Source organism: Geotrypetes seraphini, chromosome 2 (genome assembly GCF_902459505.1).
Source record: "Geotrypetes seraphini chromosome 2, aGeoSer1.1, whole genome shotgun sequence".
In the NCBI taxonomy this organism is placed as follows: domain Eukaryota; kingdom Metazoa; phylum Chordata; class Amphibia; order Gymnophiona; family Dermophiidae; genus Geotrypetes; species Geotrypetes seraphini.
In genome coordinates this window covers 110,054,035-110,077,673 of record NC_047085.1, presented here as the reverse complement: position 1 = coordinate 110,077,673, position 23,639 = coordinate 110,054,035, and the positions used below count along the sequence as shown (strand labels likewise).

At 44.8% G+C, this 23,639-nt stretch overlaps 1 protein-coding gene and 1 long non-coding RNA gene across 4 annotated transcripts in view; one reads left to right on the top strand and one right to left on the bottom strand.

Moving 5' to 3' along the window:
• Nucleotides 1-11,488, bottom strand: part of ASPH (aspartate beta-hydroxylase) — a 456,780-nt gene extending 445,292 nt beyond the window's left edge. For 2 of the 3 annotated variants that reach the window (XM_033933439.1, XM_033933442.1), the window contains exon 1: nucleotides 11,311-11,488. In XM_033933439.1, coding sequence (XP_033789330.1) covers nucleotides 11,311-11,356 — 46 coding nt within the window. In that variant the 5' untranslated portion in view covers nucleotides 11,357-11,488. The remainder of the gene's footprint in view (nucleotides 1-11,310) is intronic. The other variant, XM_033933441.1, reaches the window with a different exon arrangement.
• Nucleotides 11,489-11,719: 231 nt separating this feature from the next.
• Nucleotides 11,720-23,639, top strand: part of LOC117353752 — an 84,338-nt gene continuing 72,418 nt past the window's right edge. The window contains exons 1-2 of the long non-coding RNA XR_004538016.1: nucleotides 11,720-11,905; nucleotides 21,545-21,649. This is a non-coding gene — a long non-coding RNA (uncharacterized LOC117353752). The remainder of the gene's footprint in view (nucleotides 11,906-21,544; nucleotides 21,650-23,639) is intronic.

Genomic DNA, 23,639 nt, shown 5'->3' with positions numbered 1-23,639 from the left:
TAGCAATAACACTGTAAATGGATTCAAATAAAGATACTTTATAGTGGTGAATGAAAGTATTTTTTTACAGCTTAATAAAAAGTACAATATTCAAATTATAAAGTGAAATATTTGAATACAATACAACTAACGCAAAACGTGATTATAAACAACAATTTTAGTTTCACCTCCTGGAGCAAGAACATATAAATTCTTGGGTGAACCCACCCTTGAGCAAGCAAAATAGAGTTGTGGGCCGTGAGACCCCCAGAACATATCACCCCAGGTAGTGAGGGATCTGCATACCAAGTTTCGTCCAAATCGGTCAAGCCGTTTTTGAATTACAGTGAGAATGGCAGCTTTTTACATATTTTCCATTGACATGAATGGGTGAAATCTGATTTTCTGTTTGTAGCTCCGCCCACGTGTGCAGGAGGGCCGCGAGACCCCCAGAACATATCAACCCAGGTAGTGAGGGATCTGCATACCAAGTTTCGTCCAAATTGGTCACAGTGAGAATGGCAGCTTATTACATTTTTTCCATTGACATGAATGGGTGAAATCTGATTTTCTGTTTGTAGCTCCGCCCACGTGTGCAGGAGGGCCGCGAGACCCCCAGAACATATCAACCCAGGTAGTGAGGGATCTGCATACCAAGTTTCGTTCAAATCGGTCAAGCCGTTTGTGAATTACTGTGAGAATGGCAGCTTTTTACATTTTTTCCATTGACATGAATGGGTGAAATCTGATTTTCTGTTTGTAGCTCCGCCCACGTGTGCAGGGGGGCCGGGAGACACCCAGAACATATCACCCCAGGTAGTGAGGGATCTGCATACCAAGTTTCGTTCAAATCGGTCAAGCCATTTTTGAATTACTGTGAGAATGGCAGCGTTTTACATTTTTTCCATTGACATGAATGGGTAAAATCCGATTTTCTGTTTGTAGCTCCGCCCACGTGTGCAGGTGGGCCGCGAGACCCCCAGAACATATCACCACAGGTAGTGAAGGATCTGCATACCAATTTTTGTTCAAATCGGTCAAGCCGTTTTTGAATTACTGTGAGAATGGCAGCTTTTTACATTTTTTCCATGGACATGAATGGGTGAAATCTGATTTTATGTTTGTAGCTCCGCCCACGTGTGCAGGTGGGCCGCGAGACCCCCAGAACATATCATCCCAGGTAGTGAGGGTTCTGCATGCCAAGTTTCGTTCAAATCGGTAAAGCCGTTTTTGCGTGATCGCGGCACATACACACACACATACATACCTCCGATTTTATATATATACCGTATTTTCACGCATATAACGCGCGCGTTATACGCGTTTTTACCTACCGCGCATACCCCTCGCGCGTTATACGCGTGAGCGCGGTATACAAAAGTTTTTCTACATAGTTCCCACCCCGCCCGACGCCCGATTCACCCCCCCCCCAGCAGGACCGCTCGCACCCCCACCCCGAACGACCGCTCGCACGCGCTCCCACCCGCACCCGCGATCGGAGCAAGAGGGAGCCCAAGCCCTCTTGCCCGGCCGACTCCCCGACAATATCGGGCCAGGAGGGAGCCCAAACCCTCCTGGCCACGGCGACCCCCTACCCCCACCCCGCACTACATTACGGGCAGGAGGGATCCCAGGCCCTCCTGCCCTCGACGCAAACCCCCCTCCCTCCCTCCAACGACCGCCCCCCCCAAGAACCTCCGACCGCCCCCCCAGCCGACCCGCGACCCCCCTGGCCGACCCCCACCCCCCTTCCCCGTACCTTTGCTAGTTGGCCGGACAGACGGGAGCCAAACCCGCCTGTCCGGCAGGCAGCCAACGACGGAATGAGGCCGGATTGGCCCATCCGTCCCAAAGCTCCGCCTACTGGTGGGGCCTAAGGCGCATGGGCCAATCAGAATAGGCCCTGGAGCCTTAGGTCCCACCTGGGGGCGTGGCCTGAGGTACATGGGCCCAACCCGACCATGTGCCTCAGGCCGCACCCCCAGGTGGGACCTAAGGCTCCAGGGCCTATTCTGATTGGCCCACGCGCCTTAGGCCCCACCAGTAGGCGGAGCTTTGGGACGGATGGGCCAATCCGGCCTCATTCCGTCGTTGGCTGCCTGCCGGACAGGCGGGTTTGGCTCCCGTCTGTCCGGCCAACTAGCAAAGGTACGGGGAAGGGGGGTGGGGGTGTCGTGGGGGTCGGCCAGGGGGGCCGCGGGTCGGCTGGGGGGGGCGGTCGGAGGTTCTTGGGGGGGGCGGTCGTTGGAGGGAGGGAGGGGGGTTTGCGTCGAGGGCAGGAGGGCCTGGGATGCCTCCTGCCCGTAATGTAGTGCGGGGTGGGGGTAGGGGGTCGCCGTGGCCAGGAGGGTTTGGGCTCCCTCCTGGCCCGATATTGTCGGGGAGTCGGCCGGGCAAGAGGGCTTGGGCTCCCTCTTGCTCCGATCGCGGGTGCGGGTGGGAGCGCGTGCGAGCGGTCGTTCGGGGTGGGGGTGCGAGCGGTCCTGCTGGGGGGGGGGGGAATCGGGCGTCGTGGGGGTAGGGGGGTCGCCGTGGTCAGGAGGGTTTGGGCTCCCTTCTGGCCCGATATTGTCGGGGAGTCGGCGATCCTTCGGGGTGGGGGTGCGAGTGGTCCTGCCGGGGGGGGGGGGTCAGGGCAGGGCAGGTAAACGGAGAGTCGGGACAGCGCACGGAGAGTCGGGGAGGGCGAAAGGAGAGTCGGGGTGGCCAGAGGAGAGTCGGGGCGGGCGAAAGGAGAGTCGGGGTGGCCAGAGGAGAGTCGGGGCGGGCGAAAGGACAGTCGGGCAGCATGTGCGTTATACCCGTGAGCGCGGTATACAAAAGTTTTTATACATAATATTGTGGTTTCTGCGCGCTATACCCGTGTGCGCGTTATACATGGGTGCGCGTTATTTGCGTGAAAATACGGTAGATTTACACCAACTTTGGAGAAAGTGTAAATGCATGTGTTGGGCACTGACATGTTGCTGGGGATCTGGTTTTTGATACTTATTTTATGAAGGCACATAGGTGCCTATATTGCCTTTTTCAAAATAGAAACCATTTTTAACTTCACACGTAAGCACAGTTTTAAAAACCAGTCCCTAAAAATGCAAATATTGTGACTAATAAAAAGTACATTGAAATGAATTCTATATGCTATGTAAAGCATTTGCTATAACACACATGGAGCCCTTTCTTTAAAAGGAGACGAGAGGAGATTTAAGATGTCCAGACAGACATGGAGAATTTCTACGGTATTCTACAAGATGCTCAGCCAAATGTAGAGCCTCCAGTAAAACAGGTGCAGGACTGCACATGTACAGCTCCCCATATCAACTGGGAGCAATTTAAAAGAAACACATGTTGGGTTAAATTCATATGCAAACCCTCCTGTCCCAGCCACTGCTGGACCACTAAGGATACTAAAAGGTATGTGGGAGAGAGGTAAAAATTCTTAGAATCGGCTGGGACAGGAGGGATCCTTCCTGTCCCAACCACCGCTGGAACACCAGGTCTCACGGCAGGCCCGGCAAAGGCCTGCAACAGGGTTGGGAGGGGGGCTGGACCAGAATATAAACTGAGACCCCCCCATTTGTGGGCCACTTTTTTGGCCACAAAATCTCAGTTTATTTTCAAGTATATACGGTATTTAGATCGGAACTTGACAAATCAGCATGATGTGGGGGAAGGGGGGGGGGGTGAAGAGATAACATCAAGACCAGCCTGGATGAAGGCTAAAAGTATAGGTGTTCAATTGAAGATGAGATCTTGAGTGGTTATCTACTGAGGAAAGTGAGAGATGCAAAAGCTCACTGATAAGGAAGAGATATCCTGTAAGACAGACCATATTTCTGTAAGACAGACCATATTTCTGGGTATGTTGCCACAAATACTTTACCCCACCATGGTATCCAAAAGTGGTGGGGAGCCAATTGCAATGCTCCTGACTGCAGTCATACCATTACCAGGCTTTTTAATTATCTAGGGGACCTTCTCTCCCACTCACCAGCTTTGCAGCTGATCCATGTAATTAAGGAAGGGTCCTAGCCTGTCTCTGCATATAAAAGGGTCAAGGAATATCGCTGTAAGGATGCTATTGAGAAAAAAGTCTTGCAGTGGACAGGAATAACTGAAAAAAATGGATAGACTGGTCTTCTTCTGCTATTAAGTACTATGTAATGTTGTGACAGAAAGAGAAAAATAATCAGGCTGTCAAAGATCTGGATAATTATAATACAAGCAGTACTGTGGCAAAAATTCTATAAACAGCACCTTAAGTTAGGCGCCTAACTAAAGTGCAAAACATTGTTTAAAAATAAAACTAATAGCCTTTAAGAAAAAAATGAAGGCACCTACAGACGCTGAAAAAAAAAATAGCACCTGCATCGAGGCTACAGAAGCGCTTTATGATGCTTAACACCAATGAAGGCTTGGCTAATGCCGGAAAAAGAAATTAGGCTCCTATCTTGCTAATATCTTTTCTAGAAGATAGGTGTATCATTCTGGACGGACTGGTAACATCCCAGTGCTCACAAGCAATGCAGATTGCGAACAAGCCATGCAGAAGGAATTCACTCCAGCTTTTGAATCTCTCCTCCTTCACTAGAAGGCTCTGCTGCCCCCTTCAGTTTGTACCAAAACAGCTGATACCTCTTTATAGAAACACAATTGAAGGAGGGGTATGGAGAAACTCCCCGAACTACAATTCTAGTTTGCTATGAGAACACAACAAACACTGAACAATCAAACAGCAAAACAATCATGTCAAACAGAAATATTAATGGAGCTCAAATAATACTCAATGTGTAACAGCAATACATTATTCTGCATACCCTTAACTAGGGGAGCTCTTAGTACCTAACTCAGTCGAAATACCGTGAAAAAGACAAAATAAAATTAAGAAATAAACAGAGCAGATCAGAAAGACTTCTTCCAGCTTGCATGTAGAAGTTAAAACTGAAGGGGGCAGCAGAGTCCTTTAGTGAAGGAGGAGGGATTCAAAAGCTGCAGTGGATTTCTTCTGCATGGTTCGTGAGCATTGGGATATTACGCATCCATCCACAATGACAAACCTATTGCACTAGACATGACATTAGACATGGTAAAACGCCTCTATAGCCATGATTCACATGAAAGGTAGGCCTTGAATACCCTTACCCTGGCCTGCATTTCCAGTGCCTACCTTTCACAAAGCTGCAATTATATAAACTGCACCATTGTGTGATTGACACGAGATCAGCAGCCGTTTCTTTAAGCGGTCAACAAGGACGCTACCATTTACAGAATCCAGGCCAGTGTGCCTCAAAAGGGTCATGGATTTGATATCCTTCTGTGACACAATCAAAGCGGTTTATATATATTATATGCAGGTACTTTCTCTGTCCCTAGTGAGCTTACAATCTAAGCTTTTGTACTTGGAGCAATGGAGGATTAAGCAACTTGCCCAGGGTCACAAGGAGCCACGATAGGAACTGAATTCAGTTGCCCAGCTTCTCAGCCCACTGTAACCAAATAAAAATAAGCAAATAAAATATAGCTAAAATGAGGGGGAAAAAAACCCCTCACAGGCAAAGAAGACAAATTGTTAATTAATTCTTGTGTGATAAATACAGGGTGGGCCACGGAAAAGTAGCCCGCCTCTAATACCAGTGCCAGAAACATGATATTCTCCCTGGAACAGCGAATAGTGATTTTGGAAGGTGCATAGACATGAACGGGGGCCACTTTCGCCATCTGTTGTAATTTGTGGGTAAGTGAATAAAAACAATCCACTTGCTCATTCATCTCGTCATACTATCGCTGGAGGCAAGCTACTTTGCCACGGCCCACCCTGTAGTACAAAGTATTGCACAATTCACTAAACTGGCAAATCCACATGCTATTTTACTGTATCATTTCCAACCATTACAAAAGAATCTAGACTTCAAACTGCAGATCAAACTTCAGCTTAAAAGTTACAACTTAGTTAATGAACAAGCACTAGAATGTCAAAAATAAATGGCCTTGGGTTGCTACAAGGCCTAAAATCAGCTTCATCAGATCTCTGCTGTTTTGCAATGCATTGAACCACAATTACTGTCGCTTAGATTTATTTCATATTCCTCTTCTACAATTTTTGGGGACCCAGCAGCTTATTTTTGCTCCTCAAGGCTTCCACCTCAATTAGAGGTAACTTTTAGTGAATTTGTGCTTTTTTGTACATGATTTGGAAAACCTGAATTAACTCAGATACAAACTAAAAAGTTTGTGAGCACTCAGAGACAGAAAATACTTGTTGTACCAGCAATAAAATTAAATGAGCCTCCACATGCAGCCATCCAGTTTCCCCCCTTGTTTTTACTTTCCTACCTTCTTCTCTTTATTAATCAGCCACTATAGTAATAGTGCTCAGTCAAGGTAGAAAGGGTGCCCTCTGCAGAAGATATTGTTTTGAGCTGGGACAGGGAAGGGGAGAGAGGGGGCTATGAGTTATCTGTCACCGTGTTTCCCCAAAAATAAGAGTGTCAAATTAATTTTAGGCCCAAAAAATGCACTAGGTCTTATTTTCAGGGTATGTGCATGATCATCTCTCCCTTTCTCTTCTTCACCCCAATTCTTCCTCTTTCCTTTCTCTCCCCCACATGTGCAGCATCTTTTCTCCCCTCCCTCCCATCCCTCATGTAGCAGGACCCTTGCCCAGCTTCTATCCTTCCCTCCCATCTCTCGTGCAGCAGGACCTTGCCCAACTTCTATCCTTCCCTCCCTTCCATCCCTCATGCAGCAGGACCCTTGCCCAGCTTCTATCCTTCCCTCCCATCCTTCGTGCAGCAGGACCCTTGCCCAGCTTCTATCTTTCCCTCCCATCCCTTGTGCAGCAGGATCCTTGCCCAGCTTCCTTTCCTTCCCTCCCATCCCTTGTGCAACAGAACCTTTAAGCAAGCACCCCCCCCCCACCATGCAGCCAAACCCCCATCCTTCCTATCTGTGAGCGAGCCCTACATACCTCCCTAAGCAGCGTCGTGCCAGCAGCACTCTAAACAGGCTGCTTCAGCCTTGTCCGCCCGTGAATTCACTCTGCCGCGTTACTAATGACATCATCAACTCCTCTCATATGAGTGCTCCTTAGGTTGAAGAAGAGAGGGTTGAGGAAGAATATAAGAGGTCTATCAAATCCCAGTTGGAGTAGAACAGGTAAACATGAAATCGACAAAGAATAAACAAAAAGTACAAAGCCTTAGGGACACCCCCATGAAGATACATTGTAATTTTATAAAACAAACAGGAAAAATATTTTTCACTCAATGAATAATTAAGCTCTGGAACTTGTCAAAGAATGTGGTAAAAACAGTTAGCTTAACCGAGTTTACAAAAAGGTTTGGATAAATTCCTAGAGGTAAAGTCCATAAGTTATTATTAAGGTAGACTTGGAGAAAGCCACTGTTTATCCTTTGGGTTAGTAGCATGGAATTCTCCTACATTTTGGGATTCTGACAAGTACTCATGACCGGGATTGATCACTGTTGGAAGCAAGATACTGGGTTAGATAGACCTTGGTCTGACCCAGTTGGTCAACTCTTATGTTCTAATAATCAAAATGTCAATACTAAAATATTTCAAAATATTAACAGATAAAAAAAAGAGCCCACCTCATGTCCATGCTGACACAATCCCCTCTCACCATGAGCAAAGGCAAGAGCCCACTGTCAAGCCCTACTATAAATGATGAGAAAAATTCATCAACTTCAAAACAGGCACACCAGAAAAACCCAATAGAAGGGCTTGCTTAGGCAAACTAAATGGTCATGAGGAGTCAAACAAATCTGACTGTTTCTCCTAGTTCAACCTTCACAGCTCTGTTACTTGTTGATACTTGCCTCTCTGGGGATACGATGTAGAAAATGTTACGGGAACAAATTTTTCTCCTTACCCGCAGGAACTCAATTTCCCCACCCCGTCCCCACAAGTATTGTCACTGTCTCTGCCCCATTCCTGTAAGCTCTATCTTAACCACACAAGCCTAGAACACTTATGATTTTAAAGTTTTTGTGGCTTGTGCAGATGAGAACAGAGCTTGCAGGAATGGGGCAGGGGCAGGAAGAGAACTCACCGGGACAGGAAAATGTGTACCCACAGGGATGGGCAAAATATGTCCCCGTGTCACTCTCTAATATGATGTTCTCTTATTGTAGCACCTGCATAGCCTTGCCCAGGTTCTGACCATCTTGTCAGAATTCCTCCTCTGGTTAGGCATGGGAAAGAGATGGTGTTTCTGTCTCAGAGAGAGCCTGGTCAGAAAGGAGACCAGTCTGTACCTTAATGATGGCTATAGAAATTTAGAAGTGCTGGGGCTTTGATGACAGCTTCAGTAGTTGAAGAACAAGGCTAGAGCCGGGTCTAAGAAGATTCATCGCGGCCAGTTCAGCACTGGATGAATCATCCCATGAAACATCCTGTGATGAACATGCTAGACCGATCTCCCCTCCCCATGGACTGCCAGAATGAAATAATTTAGCGTTTGAGGGGGTGGGGATGCCCCCAAATTTTATCTTCCTCACAATTAATTGCCCCATTCCACACAGTCCCATTCTCCCACCTGTTTCCAGAGCCAACAAAACACCTTGTACAGCGTTAAAAATAGGAGATGCAGGCTGAGCAGCGAATGCAAAGAAGCAAAAGCTGCTGCCACTCTGTGGAGGATTCCAACGTTGGACCTACTCTGTTGACATCATCCACAAATGACAGCAGCTGCCAGGTGACATCATCAGAATGCTGGGACAATTCAGCATGGCTGCAGTAAAAAGTCCCGTGATGTACAGGCCATAGTGAATCATCCCATTCTCAAATTCTACAGTCTGCCCGAAAATGGGAAAGACAAATCAAGATCAAGTATGCTTATAATGTAGTATCACATCATACCTTATGCTATGAGTTTATCTTGCTGGGAAGATTGGATGAACCATACAGGTCTTTTATCTCCCATCACCATCTCATACTATTTTACCTAGAATGGGCAGCTGCAGTTAAAGTACACTTCTCCCTCAGTATTCGCGGGGGTTAGCTGCAGAGCCGGACCGCGAAGTATGAAAACTCGCAAATAACTTCTCGGTCGGCTCTGACCCATCCCCGCCTCTCACCTGCACCCCGGAACCTTACCTGGTGGTCTAGCGGTGAAGTGGAGCAGGAGCGATCTTCCTATGCTCCTGCCCCGTGCAGAGCCATCATCAAAATGGCTGCCGGAAGTTCCCGTTGTAGTCTTGAGACTACAACAGGAACTCCCGGCAGCCATTCTGATGATGGGCGGGGTCTGGCCCATGTGTGTGTGTGTGTATATGTATACATGTGTGTATATATATGGAAATGGTGTTACAATTAGTACTATTACGGGGCGGGGTCTGGGGCAGAGATGGGCGGGGTCTGGCCCATGTGTGTGTGTGTATATGTATATATGTGTGTGTGTATATATATATATATATATATATATATATATATATATATATGGAAATGGTGTTACAATTAGTACTATTACGGGGCGGGGTCTGGGGCAGAGATGGGCGGGGTCTGGCCCATGACTTAGCACAGTGCTCTTCAACTGCCAGTTCGCAGACTGGTGCCAGTCCACAAAATAATTATTTTATTTCCGCCAATCCATAGGTGTCAAATGGTTGAAGAACACAGCTATGCTATACGCTCTAACTACAACTTCTGACAATGTGCTCCAGATCTTATCTATTCTCTTATCCTTCACACACACACCAAAGTTTAAAGTTTAATATTTAAAAGCGCAATGTCCTGGTAAGGAGCACATTAGGGACTTAAAATTAATGAGGGTGTGTGTGTAAGCCTTAAGGTTTTAAATAGGGCACCCAATACCCTTGCACCAGTCCCATAAATAAACGTAAATATCATTCCATAATACAGGAAAAAAAATGTATTGATATAACTAGAGCAAAAAGGAATGACTTGTATACCACTTTTTACACATTCAAAGCAGTTTACTTATACAGGTACTTATTTTGTACCTTGGGCAATGGAGGATTAAGTGACTTGCCCAGGGTCACAAGGAGAGGCTGGGAAAAATATATTTTAACAGCCGTGTTCTCCCCAAGACCTTATGAATAGCGAACCACTCAGTGGATTTTACTAACCATTCAGCTAACCTAACAGAAAATTTAACATTCTGTATTACATAGTACTACTCCCCGCCACCACCTGGCTACTTCTTCACACCACCAGGCTGCATAAATTTCTGGGGATAACATCCATATATACCAATTGCCATAATGAACATGAAAAATAAACTCAGAAAATATTCTCTCAATTCTGAAAAGCTGAAGAATGAAATAGTTGACTTGGATTACATATCCAGAAGTGTGGTTACTATCACATAACCTCTGACTTAACTATGGTTGTATATGTGACATTACAGATTTTAAGCTTAAAAGACAAATCCACCAAAACAAAGTTGGAGAACTCAGCTAAGTTGTGGAAATAACTTAAATGTGTGCATTCTAATTATTCTTTTTTACAGTTGCTAATTTTACACTATAACGAAAAATAGAATGCAAAATTAGTTTACTGTAAGAGAGATCCGTGAGCACGATGATTTTTCATTAAATTACATCTTAGCAAAAAAATAAATAGCAGACGTAACCACAACTTTGTTGTCGGAGGAAGAGATTTAAAACATCTGCGCGCTCTCTCACTTCCAGACTTGACACGTGCACAAAATGGTACAGATGGTCAACTTACATTATAGTGAATGGCAAAGAGCGGTTTTCAAGATTTTTTACATAACTTTTTCAGGGCACGTAAATATATTTCAGTAAGGTACACAGAACAGACTACATTGTACAAATAACCAATCACAAAAGATCCGTCTCACACACAAAATACTTTTTATAAGCGAATTAGAAAACGTGCATGGAAATTGAAGTGGACAAAACACCTCGAAGATAAAGCACTGCACCTCGACTTCTTTAGTGCAAGCGTCTAAATCAACGGCACAGTCAGATTCTTTTCTCTGTCTGCAAGGCAGAACTTATGATCCACACGTTCAAATGACGGCGTCTTTTTATGACTCTTAAAAGGAGCATACATTTCCATTTTATTTTTTTTACCAAACTGCTGGGTTGTTTTTTTTTGTTTTGTTTTTTTTTACTGTGAGCACTTTAGCCTGGGAATCGCAGCAAGCAGGCGGCCTGATGCTCTCCCACCCCACCCCCGATCACACGCCAAGACAAACAGAACGAAAAACGATGTCTCTTACGGTACATCCACAATCCTAATCCTTCAATCCCTCCCAAGCAAACCGGCCCTAAACCTGGGGTTCTCGGGCCCCGCGCTCCTATACATCCGATGCATAACACTGACCCTTCCGCTGCCCCGCTCTGTTGGCTTTGCTATTCTTGGGAGCCATGCTTAGCAGATATACTGTATAGTCTTCGTATAGATGCTCCCCTGGATGACCGCTACTTATCACAAGCACAGCTCCGGCTTTCAGCCTCTCCCGCTCCGACGGCTCCCCAGCCCCGCCCCATCAGCCCTCGGTTCAACGTCACCCATCCCAAAGGGTCAGGCGCGCGCGGCCACTCCAGCCAACCGCAGCGAGCCCCTGAGCGCGTGTGGGAGGGGCTAGAGGGAGAAGGGGCGGGACCGAGCCTGAAAGGAGGCAGCCGTTGGAAAAATGCCGCTGGAGTGTAGAGGGGAGGAGAGGAGTCGGGCTTGAAGTTTTTCCTACGTTATTGGACGTGGCAACATGGAATCCCGCCGCTCTCGCGAGACAATTGCCTCTTCTCCACCTCTCAATCGCTGACCTAGTTGGGGATTGTTTGTGGTTTTTAGCGAGATATTCCAGGGATTTTAAGTGGACGGGAAGCGCTGCGTGTTTCGGAAGCGTTCATTGAGGGGTGGAAGAACTAGATCCAGTTTATTTTAATAATCGAAGGCTTATCGCCCGTTTTGTTTGGTGAGATGCTCGGGTTTTATTGCAGATTTTCTTTGGGTTATGGGGCTCATCCCTGATGAGAGGAATAGACGGCTTTCAGTTCGTATAAGCGAGTGAGACTTTCGTCAGTTAACAGGAGGAGGGATTTGATGGAGAGGGGGAATTCTCAGCGCTATCCCTGTCTAGACTGTATTCTTATTAATTTTTCATTTTCCTAGGCCTGGTTTTCTCATACGTTCCTCCAATTTCCACGGGCCCTCCACTAGGAATTAATAATAAACTCAGGTCCCTCTCTCTCAGGAGGCGCTGCCAAAGGATTTGTCAGCATGTGCTCCTGCTCTCTTGTGGTGGGGTGTGGGAATACAGGCCCATTGCCCAGAAATAAAATTACGGTAGTTAGCATAAAACCTGAGTAATTGTTTGATAGAAGGAATACACACTAGAGAATGACACGGGGAAAAAATTTGTCTCCGTCTCCACCCCATCCCCGTGAGCTCAGTTCCTGTCCCTCCCCACCCCATCCCTATGAGCTAAAGAGAAACAACACTCATTTCCCTTTCTCCCACCCTCTAGTCCTTAGCCTCCTTTTCACTTCTCATCTACTTATTGACATATCCCATATCCATCTCATCCCCTTTCCATTAGTCCCATTGCCTCCTTAGCTTCTCTCCTTTTCCAGTCTCCTATAACCCCTTCCTTATTTCCAACCTCTTTATTTACCCGCTTTGCCCTCATCTACCCTTCACTGCATATGCCACAGATCCATCCCTGTCTCTCTTTCCTTCTCTTGCTTCCAGGCTATTCTTCTGTCTCTACACTATATCTTATTACCTTTCACCATTTTTTAACACAGTTTTGATGGTGATAATTGTATTATGCAGAATATAAAGGGGGGCCCCATAACCAATATGTATTAGTTTCTCCTCTTCAGGGCAGCTCCGCTTGACTCGGGAGCTGCTCCAACCCGACCGGACCTCAGCAGCCGAAAGGGAAGGAGTTGGTCAGGTGTGGGAGACCAGCTCCACCCCCAAGGACCCTTGTGACGCTCCTTGTCTTTTCTAAAAAAAACAAAAAACACCCCCAAAAAATCCTCACCAACCCAAGGACCACCTATAACTGCACGCCCGACTCCTACCTCCTATCTTGCACATTGAAACCTACAACACAAAAACAAATGCAAACTATCCTACTGATCAACCTACTCGTAACTGGAAATCAGCAGCAAACAACATCTCCCCAATTCCAATTATTTCAACTTCTAACAGAATTCACCACCCAGCCAGGAGAACCACAGTGGACAGGCACATAAATTACTAGACCTATACACACCACACCATCACACCAACATGGGGAAGAAGTTTACTTCACCCTCACCCAAGACCACTCATCTACCCAAAAACAATAAACAGTGCAGAAACAGAATATACCACACTTGCGTGTGCCTAAATAAACATCAGAGCTCTAGGCCCAAAGACAGAACACATAAAAGACTGGATAGAAAATGAGAATCTGGACTACCTCTTCCTCACAAAAACCTGGCTTACATCAGACTCAGATCCCAGGATAACAGAAGTCTACCCTAAGTGATAAAAAATAACAGTGATCTGTAGGGGAAAAAAAAGAGGAGGAGGTCTAGCCATCATAGTCAGAAACTCTCTAAATCTGAATATACTAGACAAAACATCCACCCATTACATGGATCTACTCGCCTGTCAATTCTCATGCACCACACTAAAAGGATCCATAACTTGCATGCTCTGCTACATAACACCAGGGAATTGGAACACAGCAAAACCCGAATTTGAAGATTTTATATACCAAAATTCTCTAACGTCAACTTACAACCTAATCCTAGGAGACCTAAACCTCCATCTCGAAGACCAATCCTCCAAACAAGTAGAAAGCCTACAGTAGAAGCCCTAACATATAAGATTTTAGACCCACAAACCACACATGAGAAAGGTCACCAACTAGACATCGCAGCCTTCATGACCCAACAGCCCTTATTGCCAGAGATTCAAACATCAAATGGAAAGTGGTCTCGATCTCTCTGGTCAGACCACTACACATAGTCCTTCAACCGGGCCAAAGACAAAACCAAACATCAACCTACAACTCACCTAAATACATCGACCCCTCCAAATTCTGGATTAAAACACGCAACAATCCAAGAATGCAACCCCAAGGACTTCATCTCACATTGATGCAGGCTAAGCATAGCTACCCCAGACGAGCTAGCCCCAATACAAACAAAAACCAGAATTAGCAGACGATCAGACAAATGGTTCGATAACGAACTGCTGCTACTCAAAAGACAATGTAGATGATTAGAAAGAAAATGGAGAAATAATAACCAAGAACCCACGAAAACAGCATGGAGAAAACTAAACCAACAATACAAGCTGAAACTAAAAGAAAAACACACTACACCAACCTAATAGGCAAAGAAACCCAAGACACAAAAAAACTATTCCAAATACTAAAAGAACTCACAGACACCAAACCCTATCTAGCCAATAACGGAACCCCTCCCCCCCTAAGCTACACTTTTAGCTGAATACTTTAAAAACAAAATCACAACTGCCAGGACTACCCTGTCCGGAAGCCCAACCTATCTAGAAGAGATCACAGTGCCCCCCACAGAAAAAGATTCAGCTGCAGCAGACAGAACTTGGTCCCAATTTCTCACAATACAATGGTCTGACCTTAACAAACTCTACAAAAAGTACAGCCATACAACCTGCGATCTAAACCACTGCCCTCCATACCTATTAAAATCCTCCAGTACCAAATTCCGTACTCTTCTCTTACAATGGATGCAAATCATGCTCACAGATGGCATTTTCCCACAAGATCTCAGCAAAATCGTCATCACCCCAATCCTAAAAGACCCTAAAGGAGCAACAGATCAACCATCCAACTACAGCCTCAATACCACTTTATGTCAAACTAATGGAAGGCCTGGTAGCCAAACTCCTCACCAACTACCTAGAAGACCACAACATACTCCACCATACACAATCAGGTTTCAGAACCAACTACAGCACAGAGGCACTACTAGGTTCCCTCCTGGACACAGCTGGACAACACCTCAGCTTAGGTAGAAAAATGCTGATTGTACAACTGGATCTAACCGCAGCATTTGACCTGATGAACCACAACAACCTACTACAAATATTAGATACAATAGGAATCGCAGACAAAGTACACACATGGTTTCAAGGATTCCTACAATCCAGAACATACAGTGTAAAGTTGAACAAAGAAAAATCAGAACCATGGTCCAGTCCCTGCGGCGTACCCCAAGTAGAGAATGACACGGGGAAAAAATCTGTCCCCGTCACCGGCCCACCATCCTCTGCACCGCCCCGTCACCGCCATTCCCTTCACCGCCCTGTCACCGCCATCCCTTTCACCGCCACTGCCATCCCATTCACCGCCCCGTCACCATCCCCGCTGCATCCATATAAGCCTTAGTACTGTAATATTTAGCTTATTCCTTTCTTATAAATCAAAGTTCCTGCTGCTGAACTAGAGAAAGAGATGTTCAGCTGGCAGGGCTTTGTTTATCAATTTTTATCAACACAACTAATATACTATTTTATCCTAAAGCAAAAAATAAATAAATAAATATAATTTTTTTTTCTACCTTTGTTATCTGGTTTCTGCTTTCCACATCTTCTCATTCAATTCCTTCCATCCACTGTGTGTCTTCTCTCTGCGTCTTCCACTTGCTGTTACTGTGCCTCTCCCTTCACCCCCCCCCCCTCCAATTGGTCTAGCACTCATCTTCTTCCCTCCGCTCCCCCATAGTCTGGCATCTGTCTTCTTCCCATTCTGTCTTCCACATTTCCCTTCGGGGTCTGTTCCTCTCCACCCTCCTTCAATGTCTGTCCTATTCCTTTCCACCACCACCCTTCCCTCCCTCCTTTACCATCTGTTCCTTTCTACTACCCTTCAGCTCCTCTCGCGTGGCCTATCTATCTACCTTCCTCCCTCTTATTTTCATGGCACGTTACAATGTAATTTGTGCAAGCCACTGGAGCCTGCAAGCTCGGTCCCTGTCCCATCCCCACAAACCATCTCGCTTCTGTGCTCCTATTTTCTCCATTTCTAATATCTCCCCTATGTATCTGTCATTGCCCCCCCCTTGTGTCCATATACCATCCCCATGGCATGTCCCCTTTATGTCTCTGTCCCTATGCCCCATGCACATAATTTCCCCTCTTTCTGTTACCTTCCTGTGTTCAGATTTCCCCTATCTTCCTCTTCCATACCAGTGTGTCTCTTCTTTTCAACCCCATCTAGCTTTTTTCCCTCTTTCTTCCCCTCCCCCCCCCCCTTGCTTCTAGCATCTGGCTCACCTGCCTGTCCTTCCCTTTCTTTCCTGCTGTGGGTTTTTCTTTCCGTCTTCATCCCCTTGGCCCAGAATCCTTTTCCCTTTCACTCCCTCCTTCCAATTTGAGCCGGGAACACGAGCGATTGCACGGTCCCCGCAGCCACCACCCGCCTGCCCAATCGATCCTACTGTTTAGCCAGCTCTCTCCCTTCTCCTCACCTTAATTTGTAGGTTTTGTTTTTTTGGCGACATGCACGCTTTCCCAAAGAGCCGCGCACGCGCGGCTGCTCAGTGTTCAATCTTCTGCTCTGCTGCAACTTCCTGTTTCCGGTTGCGTCAGAGCAGAAGATCGAAACTGAGCAGCAGCGGGTGCGCGGCTCTCTGATAGCGTGCGGGTCGCCGAAAAAGAAAACCTACAAACTAAGGTGAGGAGAAGGGAGAGAGCTGGCTAAACACTAGGATCGATTGGGTAGGCGGGTGTGTGCTGCGGGGACCGCGCGATCCTTCATGCCTCACTGCGGGGACAAGACCACCACCACGGGCGGTGAATGGCCTTGTCCCCGTCGCTGCAGCGACTGCTAGTTTTCGTTCCCCGTTTCGGCGGGTGACCCGCAGCTAAAATGCGGTGGCCGCAGGTAAACCGCCACCGTGTCATTCTCTAACCCCAAGGATCTCCACTATCCCCAACTCTCTTCAATCTCTACATTGCATCCCTCAGCACCTGCCTGGACAAATTAGGCTTAACCTCCTATAGCTATGCAGACGACATCACCATTCTCCTTCCTTTTGACCAACCAACGTCCTCCATGACAGACACACTACACATTTGAAACAGTAGCAACATGGATGAATAATCACAAACTGAAACTGAACCCAGACAAGACAAAATTCATTCTCCTCGAAAATAATAAAACCCCAACTATAACAAACCTAGTAACAAACTCAATCACATATCCCATACAACACACTCTAAGACTTCTAGGAATGGCAATAGACAGATGCTGTACCATGCAATCACAAAACAATAAAAAATAATTTGCGGTCATGAGAAGGCAAGTTTGAAAATTCTTCGACAGAACACAATTCCAGCTCTTGGTCCATTTCCTAGTCCTAGGTCTTCTAGATTACTGCAACATACTCATTCTCCCATGTCCCACAACCATGATAAAACAACTACAAACAGTTCAAAACACAGCGATAAGACTTATCTATTCACTGAGGAAATACGACCACATCACGGCGGCATACCTCGAATCACACTAGCTCCCAATGCAAGCAAGAGTACAATTCAAATTCTACTGCCTACTATTTAAAACTATAAACGGAGATAGCCCAGCCTACATAAAAACCCGCCTAATCCAAACTATCTCAACCAGACACAGGAGAACTCACAAACCGTACACGCATCCCCCAATCAGAGGCGTCAAAAGAAAAAACTGTACAATGGCCTTCTAGCCACACAAGCAGCAAAACTAGACTACCAACTCTCCAATTTACTGACAACGACTCCAAACTTCAAATCGTTCAGAAAAGAAATAAAACCATCCTATTCAAGACATCATTGAAGACAAACTAACACCGCAAGACTCATCCCAATTCTCGGAAGCAACTCGCTCTACTCTTCAATCCCTCTGGAAATGGCCAGATAACTTCTTTTGTAATCCGCCTTGAACCGCAAGGTATTGGCGGAATAGAAATCACTAATGTAATGTAATTTTATTTAAGACCTTAAAAGAACACTAATATCATAAAAAGATTTAGCTGAATAATAGAACTGCTTCAGAAACTCGTGCACTTTGCAAAATAACACAATAGTACTCTTTTTTTTTAATAGAACAAAATATTTTAGTTTAATGTCTGGAACAAGATGCTGAAGCCATAACATAACACGTCCCTGAAAATAAGCTAAAAGTCACACTAACATATTTGTCGCTTGAAGAGTTAGGGGAAATCATGTGACTATAACCATGTGGTTGCAGCCTACAGGAATGCATTGTCTAGCAAATGAGAAAGTTCCTGTAAACTGGGTATTTGCAATACGACAGAACATGCCTGCAAGGTCAGCGTGACCTCGGTGAGCATGTTGTCCACTTCCTTCTATTGCTGACAGAGGTAAAACCAATAGCATGTGATGAGTTAAGTCATTGTTGCTAAGGAAATACTAATGAAGTATAATTAATAGAAAACCATGTGACTTGAATAGAACCAATATAATATTGTTGAAGTATGCAATTTGTAAATGGATTGTAATTGGAAGATGTACCAACTATGAATGGTTAATAATGAATTAATTGAAGTCATTATCCCAATAAAATGACCAATCACCTGTATTTGAGGAGCTTTTCTGACATCCCATTATTTTTGTGTTAGATTTCTCTCTTTGATCTCCTCTGAGATAGAATTAAGAACTGAGGAATATATTTAAGAATTGGACATGTATGTAGCCTGTCCACATAGGTATATAGACCAAACAGTTGTGCCGTGACTCGGATCTATCTCTGAGACATCAACATCAGGTAAGACCATGGTCTGTAGGTTTTTATCTGAAGCAGCATGATACCCTCCCCAGTGTCCCCATCCTTTCTTAATGCCTCACATTCTCTCTTCATTCTTCCAGATCAATCTTTCTACTAACTTCATCCCATTCTTTAACACCTCATTTCACACCCTCATTTTCCCATAGAAAGGTTGTATATCAAATCCATGACCCTTTTCATCAGGGGTAGGGTACTCCGGTCCTCGAGAGCCATATTCCAGTCGGGTTTTCAGGATTTCCCCAATGAATATGCATTGAAAGCAGTGCATGCAAATAGATCTCATGCATATTCTTTGGGGAAATCCTGAAAACCCGACTGGAATACGGCTCCCTACAGTTCCCTACCCCTGCTTTACATTCTCTTCCCAGGTTTAGTGTCTCTCCTACAATCCTCCCCACCCATCTATCCGATCTCTTCTTTTTCCAACACTTGTCACCCTCCCTGTGGGGCCAGGGTTCTTCCCTATGCCCTCATCGGTACTCTTCCCCCTCCCCCTCCAACCAGGTGGTCTGGCATATCTTTTTCCCTCTCCATCCCCCTCTGTGGCATCTTGCTTTCTCCCCCAACCCTCACCCATGGGGTCTGGTATCCCTTCTTACTTCCTGCAACACTGTACAAAGAGCTGGGAGTCCTTGGGGACTGATAGCAGTGTGCATGCTCTTAGCCATCTGCAATGTGTGGTGAAGGCTGGTGCATAGGAAACAGAAGCATTCTGCTACAGTTTCTCCTTTGCTAAGCGGCTTTGTTATTAATATGTGTGGTAGGGCCCTGTTGGGAACAGGTTGATGGTATGAGGGGGTGCAAACAGGAAAATTGCTCTGGGTCCCCATGTTGCAAGGCACCCTAAACCTTAAAAAAACAGAACCTGTTGGGCTTTGAGGCTCCCTTCTAAATTTCTACCCTGGGCCCCAGCATGTTTAACACTAGCTCTGTCAACAACCCTTGGTGGTTAGAAACATGTTGGAAGGTAAAGGCCAAATGGCCCATCCAGTCTGCCCATCTGCAGCATTCACTATCTCTTCTCCCTACGAGATCTCACGTGCCTATCCTATGTATTTTGGAATTCAGACACAGTCTTTGTCTCCACCACCTCTACCAGGAGACTATTCAATGCATCTACCACTCTTTCTGTAAAAAAATATTCCTAGGTTACTTTTGAGCCTATCACCTCTTAACATCATCCCATGCTCTCATTCTTTCACTCTGGAGTTTCCTTTCAATTGAGAGACTCACCTCATGCATATTAATGCCACGTAGATATTTAAATGTCTCTATCATAATCTTCTCTCTCCCGCCTTTACTTCAAAGTATACAGTACATTTTGAGATCTTTGAACCTGTCCTCATACACCTTATGACATAGACCACTGACCAAATGGTAGCCTTCCTCTGAACTGACTCCATCCTGTATCCCCTCTACCTTTTCTTTGACCCAATCCAACAAAGATATTACATGTGAGATCTGGAGCTGAGCTCCACCTGTGGGTGAAGCCAGCATTCAATTTTATGTAGGCCTGGGGCGGACTGAGGAGGCAACACATTTTCTCTCTCCCCACCGCTATATTAATCATACCTTTGTTGGTGGGGTTGCCCAATCACTGCTAGCCAATGAGATCCACTGCCTGAACTACCCCATGGCTGCCTCAACAGCAGTATGGATACAAATCAATGACATCAGCCATTCAGTTGGTACAGTTGTGGAGGGGCCTGAGCTAAAAGGAGGGGAGGCAGGCCCCCAAGGCTATGCCACTGGCTCCAACTCAGGTTGCAGTTCCTTGAACTGGGAGTGCTACTGAAAGAACACTTGAAAGCATGGTGTGGCGTAGTAGAGGAGCAAGCCACTGAAGCACTGTTATTATCCATAAAAATGCTAGAGGGCACCAACAGTATCTATTTACAGTGTTAGACCGACCAACTATTACTTAAAGAAAAAGAAATACAGTAGTAGCTTCCACTTCCTTGTGCCTCACCAGTTATTAATGAACATCTTCTGGTGTTTGTAATTTGAAAAAAAAAGGGGGAGGGATATTTCATGCTTTCACTTTAGCACATCATAGTAACATAAGGTACAGGGAGGGGGCATCCAGTGGCAGGAGGGAGTCAGCTTCCCTCCTGCCGTTTGGTTTTTTTTTCGGGGGGGAGTAGGCCTGATGGCAGGAGGGAGTGGGAATCCCTCCTGCCATGATTTTGAAGCTCCGATGGCAGCAGGCATCGACGGGGGGAGGCCTTTTTTTGGTTTGGGGAGGAAGTGGGCACTTTGACGGGAGGGGGGATTTTTTCTTTTTTTGTAATCGGGTAGATATTTTGCATGTGTAATACACGCAAAATATCTGCCCGTTTAAAAAAGAAAAAACCCCGGGAGAAGCCCTGATAGCAGTGACAGGCTGCTTCTCCTGTTACTACTGTCAGGGCTCTGCCCCAAATCAATCGCTCATTGAGCGATTGAGTCGGGAGTTTGCATGCAAAAAAGATAGTGAATCAATCACTGTTTTAAAATTGGCCAGGAATCGGCCAACAGCGATTGAATCGCTATCTTTAGTGAATCTGTGCCATAGTAAATGACGGCAGATAAAAACCTGAACAGTCTATCCATCCAGTCTAATCAAGATTCTTTTCTATCTTGTGTTCTTCCAGGTGAAGGTAATCAACTCTTTCTCTAACTCAAATTTTCCTGTGTGTGTCCCTCTCTCCTCCCCCTCCACGTTAGTTGTGAGTGCAAACTTTTTGAACTTAGATATGCTCTTCCTGAGTCATTCTACTTAATAGATATTGAAAATTATTTTAGTGGGTGAAGCTGACAAGAATGCTGTGTAAAGGACTCACAGTAAATGGTTCAGGATGAAGTGAAAAGCATCATATAATGAACTCTTTAGTAGCTGAAACTGAAAAGGTGAGGATAGTTTTAAGTGCTCCTATGTTACTTGTATGTTCAAGTTTTCATTATTCTAATATATTCATGTGTAGCCATTTGAATGAACTATAAGGAACAAATATGAGGGGGCCTCTGAAAAGTTCTCAGCCCAACCAAGAGGAACATAAGAATAGTCTTATTGGGTCATACCAATGGTTCATCAAGCCCAGTAGCCCATTCTCACGGTGGCCAATCCAGGTCACTAGTACCTGGCCAAAACCCAAGGTGTAACAATATTCCATTTTACCGATACAGGGCAAGCAATGGCTTCCCCCATGTCTTTCTCAATAACAGAACTTGTCCAAACTTTTCTTAAAACCAGCTATGCTATCCGCTCTTACCATATCCTCTGGCAACTCGTTCCAGAGCTTAACTATTCTCTGAGTGAAAAAATATTTCCTCCTATTGGTTTTAAAAGTATTTCTCTGTAACTTCATTGAGTGTCCCCTAGTCTTTGCAATTTTTGACAGAGAGAAAAATCGATCCACTTGTATCTGTTCTACTCCACTCAGGATTTTGAAGACTTCAATCATATCTCCCCTCAAGAGAATGATATAGAGTTATGAAACTGACAAATTATTCCAAACTTTTCTTAACACTTTTCAATGATATGAAATTAAACCAAAAGTGTCAAGAAAAATGTAGAATAGCTTGTCAGTTTCATGGGTCCATATCATTCTCTTAGTTGGACTGAGAACTTTTCAGTGGCCCCTTGTAATATGTTTCACTTGATTTTAAGTTGATTAATGTTATGTTTTTATGATTTTACTAGTAATGGTTTTAACTGTCTTGATTTTGTTCACTTATATTAATTTATAATGTTACTTTTTAATGATTTTACTAATAAAAATTTGTATAGTTTTGTTCATAACAGTATTATTGCCCCTTAGGCAGCCCTAGGTGGTGCAAAACTTGGCCAACCTCTCACATTTTATTTAAATAAATTTCCATTTTGGAACCTTTTTTCTTGTTCTGGTTGGCACTTCTTTGGCTAGTCTGGCATCTTCGAACCAGTTACCTTTTTGCTGTCTGGGACCACTCATGGTAGAGTGCACTCTATTTACAACACAGGAAATAAAACCTGAAATTTTTGTTTTTTTCTTGCCATGTCAGGCAAAAAAAGGCATTTCTAATGGACTAGAGAATGCACATTCCTGGTGGACATGGTATTTTCAAAAGTATGTTTCTTATACCTTCTAGCATATAGCAGATACTTTAAACACACATACTTTGCTTCTGATTAGTGAACATGAGCTAAAGGTACCAGGGTATACTGTAAATAATACAGGCTATGGAGAATTAGAGAAATATTTGGCTTTGCTGTATTAAGTATATTTTCATGAGACAAGTCTTTTAGTAGCTGTTGCCTTCTGTGTTATACTTATTGATTCCCTGTAACAAGCACCTGCTTCATACAAAATGGTCAGAAGTCATCAGTATAACAATAATCCCAAACTATTACTTTTGCTATCAGTAGACATCAGTATGGAAAAGGCAATAAAAATGTAGAAGGACTATACCCTCTTTTACTAAGGTGTGCTAACCGATTTAACGTGCGCTAAATGCTAACGAGTCCATAGACTAACATGCATGCATTAGCATTTAGCGCACCTTAGTAAAAGGACCTATAAGTAAAATGTGCAGTTACTCTTCAGTATTAAACCTTTTTTCATCTGAGCTTCCTAGGTTGGACTAGATCTGCAGTACTTAGCATGAGTTAGATCTTTGAAATATTGAAGGTATGTGCTTGAAGGAATTCGTGTTGCACCTATTTTAATATGGTACTCTCTTTTTGCAGTGCAGACTTTCTCTTGCATTAAAGGTTGCCAGCGTTTTCAGTTTCATCACCATGCCAGCAATGCATTCTTTACCAGTAGTGATACTCATACCAGGCATTCCAATAGAGATCATAATCCCTAATAGCAGGAAAAGCTATACAAACACAAGTGAAATATGTGACTCCTTCCCC